The 7,472-nt window shown below is 43.7% G+C and overlaps 1 protein-coding gene across 1 annotated transcript in view; it reads left to right on the forward strand.

Annotated features, from left to right (window-relative positions):
* Nucleotides 1–5,834, forward strand: part of LOC102842708 (adenylate cyclase type 10-like) — a 55,549-nt gene extending 49,715 nt beyond the window's left edge. Inside the window, exon 12 of the mRNA XM_006860585.1 lies at nucleotides 5,525–5,834. Within this exon, the coding sequence (XP_006860647.1) occupies nucleotides 5,525–5,834 (310 nt within the window). The remainder of the gene's footprint in view (nucleotides 1–5,524) is intronic.
* The last annotated feature ends 1,638 nt before the right edge of the window (nucleotides 5,835–7,472 follow it).

A 7,472-nucleotide genomic window follows, 5' to 3' on the forward strand; every position in this document is an offset into this window, starting at 1 on the left:
ACCAGCTGTTCCTTGGAAAACCTCTACAGGGTCACTATGGGTCAGAATTGACTCAACAGCACTTACCAACAACAGCATGTCATTTATACATACTTATGGATAGATATGGAGTCCTGGGATGGTACTGTAGGATAAGCACTGAACCACAAGGTCAGTAGTTGTGACTCACCAGCCGCTCCTTGGAAACCCTATACAGGGTCACTATGAGTTGCAACCAACTCGACAGCACTTAACAACAGCAACAATATATACATATGCATGTAAGTCTACAGATGGTGTGGCATTGTAGGACAAGCACTGGACTGCAAGGTCAGTTTGAAGCACTAGGTTGGCTGTTCAAACTCACCAGCCGCTCCTCAGAAACCCTAATCAGGGTCGATATGCATTGGAACCAACTTGACAGCACTTAGCAATAAACACAAGCATACGTACACATAGCAGAGAAATTATATTAATTGCCACCTAGTTATTAAGCTGGAATCCTGGTGTGGTGTGACAGGATAATGCACTGGACCACAAGGTTGGCAGTTCAACTATTGGAACTGACTCTATGGCACTGAACCAAAATAGAAAGTCAAAGAAGGAACTTTTGTTAAAAAGCTGCAGCTTAAACTTTTCCTGTTCAAGAGGGAAGAATTACAGGGGCATGGCTTAGGATGTTAGAAGCAATGGGATCCCAGGAACATTTCTGAGTTTAAAGTCTGGAGCTGCCCCTGTGCTGAGTAGATTTGAATTTCCCGTGGGTGTGGGGAGCGGAGGAGGTACAGTTGGGTGGTGGTGCAGAATAAGAATGTACTAACCACCCTGTGATTCAAAACAGTAAGAAGAAGTTGGCAGTCCTGCAGCAGCAGGTGCATTGCCTGTCCCTACTCTGGCAGCTCTATAACCTGGAGGCCACAGCCAGCAATCGCAGGTTTGCCTACCTGGCCACTCTCATGCAGAAGAATTTAGCCGAGGAGTTTGCAAACGAAGCCCAGGTGAGCACAGCCATGCTATACTCTTGAACCCGGTTCAGGAACCTGAAATGCTGGAGAGAGAGACTCTGCCAAGTCCTTGGTTGTAACATGGTTCCACAGCAACCCAGACTGATTGTGTGTTTGAGCAGGATTCATCAGTTTGGAGTTTATGGATGGTTTGTTTCCAGGTATAGAGTTTCCAGGTATGGAGTTATCCTGAACTCCCTGAACTGAAGACAGAATTGTGTTCAGACGAACACCTTGAATAGCACAAATGGTTAAGTGATTGCTAACTGAACTGTTGGTAGTTCAGATCCACTCAGAAATACCAATGACCTATGTTTGAAACTCTCCAGCCATTGAAACGCCTCTAAAACAGTTCTGCTCAGGAACACATGCGGTTACCATGAATTGGAATCGACTTGACAACAGATTATAGGGTAGTAGGAAAGGGGTCATCACTTTTGGCAAGTTCTCAAGGAAGTCTTTGTTCTAGAAGAATTAGAATTGTTGATTTAGGAAAAAAGGAAAGAGAAAGTGTTTTCTGAATTTTCATTTCTGTCTCACCTATCCATCAGCAAATATTTAATGAACAAGTAAGTATGTGCTGATCTTGGCACTGAGAAAGCAGGCAGTAGATAAGAAAAATACATGGTATAGCGTGTTCAAACCAAGCCCAACCCAACCTGCTGCCATCGAGTCAATTCCAACTCACAGTGACTCAAGGCTGTAAGGACTTATGGGAGTCAGAAGCCTCCAGTTTCTCCTGCAGAGCAACTGGTGGATTCGAACTGTTGACCTTGCAGTTAGCAGTTCAATGCGTAACCCACTATGCCACTATTGTTGTTGTTGTTGCTGTCAAGTCAGTTCCGACTCTTAGTAACCCTGTACAGGGTTTTTGTGGAGCAACCAGTGAGTTTGAGCCGACTTTGTGGTCCAGTGCTTAACCTATAGTACCACACAGTATATTGTTGTTGTTATTAAGTGCTGTTGAGGTTATTCCAACTCATAACGTTCCAAAGGATCCCTGGTAGAGTAGTGGGTTATAAGTTGGGACTGTTAACTACAAGGTCAGCAGTTCAAATCTAGCAGACACTCTGTGGGATAAAGATGAGACTTTGTGCTTCCATAAGGATTTGTAGCCTTGGAAACCCTCTGCACAGTCACTTTGAGTCTGAATCAAGTCGACAGCACACCACCACCACCACCATAGGGTCCCAAGGCTGTGGTGCAAGTGGGAGTGAGTGATCTTTTGTAAAGGTAGAGCTGATTATCAGTCTTTTAAAATTTGGTAATGTGTAAATGAAAATACTCTGTAAAAGAGAGTTCTATGGTAGTTCAGTAGGTATTTCTTAATAAGGAACAGCCTCCTGTTTTTTGTCATGTGTCTTGTCCTTTGAGATGTCCATTCATGTCCTTCTGTTAGGAGATTAAACCTACTGCATATAATGCACTTGAGCACCAAAGGGAATATTTGAGTTGTCCACCGTGTTGCATTACGTGTGCTTTAACCAAGAGGTCTTTGGAGAGCAACTAATGGATCCATTTTGGAATATGAGAGAAAAATGCCAAAGATAACTTTAAGACTTGAGGCTTCTAAAAGGATACAGATGTTCTTTATTGGGAAGAGAAAGTCTGAAGGTGGAACATACTTAGGGGAAATTTGGGAATTGGGTTTCAGCCTTGTTTAATTTGAGAAAGAAAGAAGCAAAAAACCAAAATGGATGTCAGAAGAGACTCTAAAACCTGCTCTCCAGCATAGCGATGCTAAAGCAAATGGAAGAAATGAGGAAGTAAAAGAGTTGAGCAGAAAATTTCAAAGGGTAGCACAAGAAGACAAAGTCAAGTATTATAATGAAATGTGCAAAAAACTGGAGTTAGAAAACCAAAAGGGAAGAATAGGTTCAGCACTTCTCAAGTTGAAAACTGGAGAAGCCTCAACTTGCAGTATTGACGGATTCTATGGCCAATTTATTGACTGATACACAAAGCATCAAAAGAAGATGGAAGAAATACACAGAATCACTGTACCAAAATGAAATGGATGATGTTCAACCATTTCAAGAGGTAGCATATGATCAAGAGCCAATGATAATAAAAGAAGAACTCCAAGGCACACTGAAGGCATTGGTTCTGGGAATTTATGGAATGCAAATTGAAATCTTTCAACAAACCGATGCAACACTGGAGGCACTCATTCATCTATGCCAAGAAATTTGGGAGACATCTACCTGGCCAAATGACTGGAAGAGATCCCTATTTGTGCATATTCCAAAGAGAGGTGACCCATCAGAATGTGGAAATCACTGGAGAATGTCATTAATATTAACATACAAGTAAAATTTTGCTAAAGATACTTCAAAAATGACTGCAGCAGTACATTGAAAAGGAACTGCCAAAGGTTCAAGTCAGATTTAGATGAGGATGTGGAATGAGGGATATAATTGTTGGTGGATCTTGGCTGAAAGCAGAGAATACCAGAAAGATGTTTACCTGTGCTTTATTGTGACTACAAAAAGGCTTTCGATTGTGTGGATCATGACAAGCTATGGACAACATTGAGGAGAATGAGTGTTCTAGAACATTTAATTGTGCTAATGAGGAACCTGTACATAAACCAATAGGTAGTTGTTCAAACAGAACAAGGAAACATTGAATGGTTTAAAATCAGGAAGGGTGTGCACCAGGGTTATATTCTTTCACCATACTTATTCAATCTGTATGCTGAGCAAATAATCTGAGAAGTTGGATTATATGAAGAAAAATGTGGCATCAGGATTGGAGGAAGACTCATTAATAACCTGTGATATGCAGATGATACAACCTTGCTTGCTGAAAGTGAAGAGGGTTTTAAAAACTTACTGATGAAAATCATAGACCGCAGCCTTCAGTATGAGTTGCACCTCAGTGTAAAGAACACAAAAATCCTCACCACTGAACCAATAAACAACATCCATATAAATGGAGAAAAGATTGACGTTTTCCAAGACTTCATTTTGCTCATTTGACCATCAATATTCATGGAAGCAGCAGTCAAGAAATTACATGACGCATTGTGCAGGAGATGGATTCGATGGCACCTAACAGCAATTTGAGATGCCCATCAGACCTGGCTTGGTGTGCTGTAAGATAAACCCTGGACCACAAGGTTGGTTTGAACCACAAGGTCAGCGGTTCAAATTCACCAGCCATTCATCCTCGGAAACCCTACACAGGGTTGCTATGAATTGGAACTAACTCTGTGGCACTTAACAAGAACAACAGTTGGACATCCATGTGGCAATGTTGAATAGGCAGTTGACTGTATGCATCTAGGGTTCAGGGAAGCCTCTGAGTGGGAAATAGAAATGTGGGATTCATCAGTGTGTAGATGCTATTTAAAACCATGAAATTGAACCAAGGTCACCAAAGGACTGAGTATAGAAAAGAGAAGAGGTTCAAAGACTGACTTAAAATCAATACTGCTAAGAAGTCAGGGTGATAAGAAGAAACCGATAAAAGAAACTGAGAAGAAAATTCCAGGAAGGTAGGAGGAAAACCAAGAGAGCATGTTGTTAGATGCCATCACGTCGGCTCCAACCCATGATGATCTTATGCACAACAGAATGAAACACTGCCCAATCCTGTGCCAGCCTCACAATGGTTGCTACATGTTAGTCCATTGCTACTGCCACTGTGCTGATCCATTTTGTTGGGGGTATTTTTCGCTAACCCTCCACTTTACCAAACTTGATGTCCTTCTCCAGGAACTGGTCCCTTCTGATAGTATGTCCTAAGTATGAGACACAAAGTCTGGCCATCCTGGCTCCTACAGAGCGTCTGCCTATTGTTTTTCCAACACAGATTTGTTTGTTCTTCTGGCACTCCATGGTATTTTGAATATTTTTCTCCAGCACCATAACTCAAATGCGTTAATTCTGTGGGCTTTATTCATTGTCCAACTTTCATATGCATGTGAGGCTATTAAAAATACCATGGCTAGGATCAAGAGAACATGATATCCTGGAAACCTAGTGAAGACAGTGTTTCAAGAAGAGGAGACTGTGAACTCTGCCAGATATGCACAGAGCTATACAGACATTTTAGGCCACAGTTCTGAAGAGTTATAAGGTGCAAGCACCAGAGGCTTTAACTTTAGAAAACATATGAGAGGTACAGTCTGATCAGTGTTCTGAGACAGACATGGGTTAGAGAGGAAGGGATAGAGCAATTAGAAAAAGTGGCTTGTTTCAAGATGTTGTTGTTATGTGCTGTCAAGTTGGTTGTGACTCATAACGACTCTGTATAGCATTTCCAAGGAGCAGCAGGTGAGTTTGATTCACCAACCTTACGGTTCAAACCAACCTTGTGGTCCAGTGCTAATTCTACAGCACCACACCAGGACTCCATCAAATTAGAAGTATAGGGGCCAGAAGGAGTATGTCTTGAGAGCTAGAGTAGAGACAAGTGGTCGGGGCACCAAGAGTTCAAAGTGGGGGAGCAGCAAGAGCTATAATGGAAAAGGACAAGATGGGTATAAAGCGTGTAAGTACAGCGAGGATGTTTTGCCCATGTTTGCTGCCCCACAGGTTATCTCTACCTATGTGGACCTCTCCCAGTACTCACAAAGCATGGGCGACAGGGAGAAGTGGCTGCACTCTGAGAAGATGGCCATTCAGAAAAGCAGTGGATATTGGTTCTCCAGGGAAGAACTGGTGGCCACAGCCCGGCTCATGCAGGCCTTGGCCTACACCAAACTCTGCCTTGGCCATCTTGACTTCTCCATCAGCCTCGGTAAGAGTGGTTGGGGCCTTTGGGCCTAGGGCTATTAGAGAATGCAGGCTCCCAGCTAGATCTCACACAATGCTCTTGCACCTCCTTAGGTTTTCAAGCCCATGAGATATGCAGACACTTCAAGAAGCCAGCTCTGGAGAATCTGGTTCTGTCGGTTCTCTTCAGATCTGCATTTCTGAAGAAGAAGTATTGAGATCATTTTCTCTCATTTGTATTTATTGTCTAAGAGGGGTGGGTATGTTCTCTGAGAGAAGTTTGGGGTGGAGAAGGAGATGCTGTTCAGTTTCCACAGTGGAGTTGTCTTGCCCCTGGCTCCTCAGGAAGCATTATGTCAGTGTGTGGGCTCAGCGGTGAAATGCAGAATCAGAGCAGCTTCATCTTAAGCAGCACTTCATGCTTTTCATCAGGGGCAATCTTTCCTTTTCTGTTTCTTTTTCAGTTTTCTGCAGGGAGGTGGAGAATCGCAAAAGTTTAGCCCTAGAAACTGTCTTGGAGGCATTTTCCCATCTCCTTTAACTAGGGGGAGGTCTGGTCCCATGTAGGGATGCTCCCTATGCAGAGAAGGTCTGGAATATTAGATGCCCCTCCTTCTACATCACCCTCCTTACTCCCTTGCTGATCCCAGTGGCTCTGGCTCTGTCTCTTGGCAGATTTGAGCTGTGTGTTCGTGTTCTGGAGAGCCAGTGGGCACTCATTTCCCAGGGTCATGATGTCCTTGGCCTGGCCTGCTTCTATTCTGCTTGCTTAGATCTGCTGCTCTATGGAAAAGGTAAATGTTACTCCTGAGTGGTCAGACCTTAAATGGGGCCCTTGGTTTGGAACATAGGTAGTCATAAGCTTGTCCCTGAGGCATGGCTGAGGTCTCTGTTCCTTAAGGACTAGGAACCACTTTATGGTTCTGGGCTATCTGACTTTCAGGTCTTAATCTCCTCTGCCCGGTACCACATACCTTCTTATACCTAGTTCCTGCCTTGACAACATAGACTAACCTGGTGATCCTCTCTCCCCACAGGATTGCTGTGTCGACCCTTCAGGGAGTGTCTGCGTTTCATTCAGGACTATGAACACAGCTGTGTTCTAACCTCGCAGAGCAATGTCATGCTGGGGGTCCACTCCTCTCTGGCCATGTGGTAATGTGGGACATCAGAGTCTCTGGAAAAGGGTAGAAATTTAAGGATACCCCGAGATCATTTAAGCTATTGCCTTTTACCCTTCCAGGCAGGAAAATGCTTACCAGTCCTTATCAGCATGGCCTCCCATCTGCTAGAAGAGTTCTGTAGATTCAGGGTTAAATTTCTGTGATCCTGTAGCCCGTTGAGTGAGTGGGAGTAACCTGTAAGTGGTAACGTAGCTACAGCAAGACTGAGTGTCACTGGTGTCTTTATACATCTCTTTCATATGAGTTGTTAGCCTTGGCTACTTCCAGCATCAGAATCCTGACTGTTCAGAATTAGAGCCTTAAAGAAGTGATGATTTTATGAAGGTGCCATGGTTGGTAAGCAGGGTCTAGAACTGAGAGCAGTGACTCCTTCCCTCCAGGTTTGCCCAGGACTCACAGTGGGACCTGTTTGAATACCACCTCTCCAAGGCTCACCAGTTGGTGGAAAGAACCAACGCCTCATTATTTGGTTCACATGGCTTTGTTCGATTCCTAGAGTGCCAAGTGCTGATGTTACACAGAATGCTAGACGGTGTTTTCGTGCATATGTCCCCAGAGACTCACAGCCAAACCCTCAAGGTACC

This window comes from Chrysochloris asiatica, unplaced genomic scaffold (genome assembly GCF_000296735.1).
Source record: "Chrysochloris asiatica unplaced genomic scaffold, ChrAsi1.0 scaffold00038, whole genome shotgun sequence".
NCBI classification, from domain to species: Eukaryota; Metazoa; Chordata; class Mammalia; order Afrosoricida; family Chrysochloridae; genus Chrysochloris; species Chrysochloris asiatica.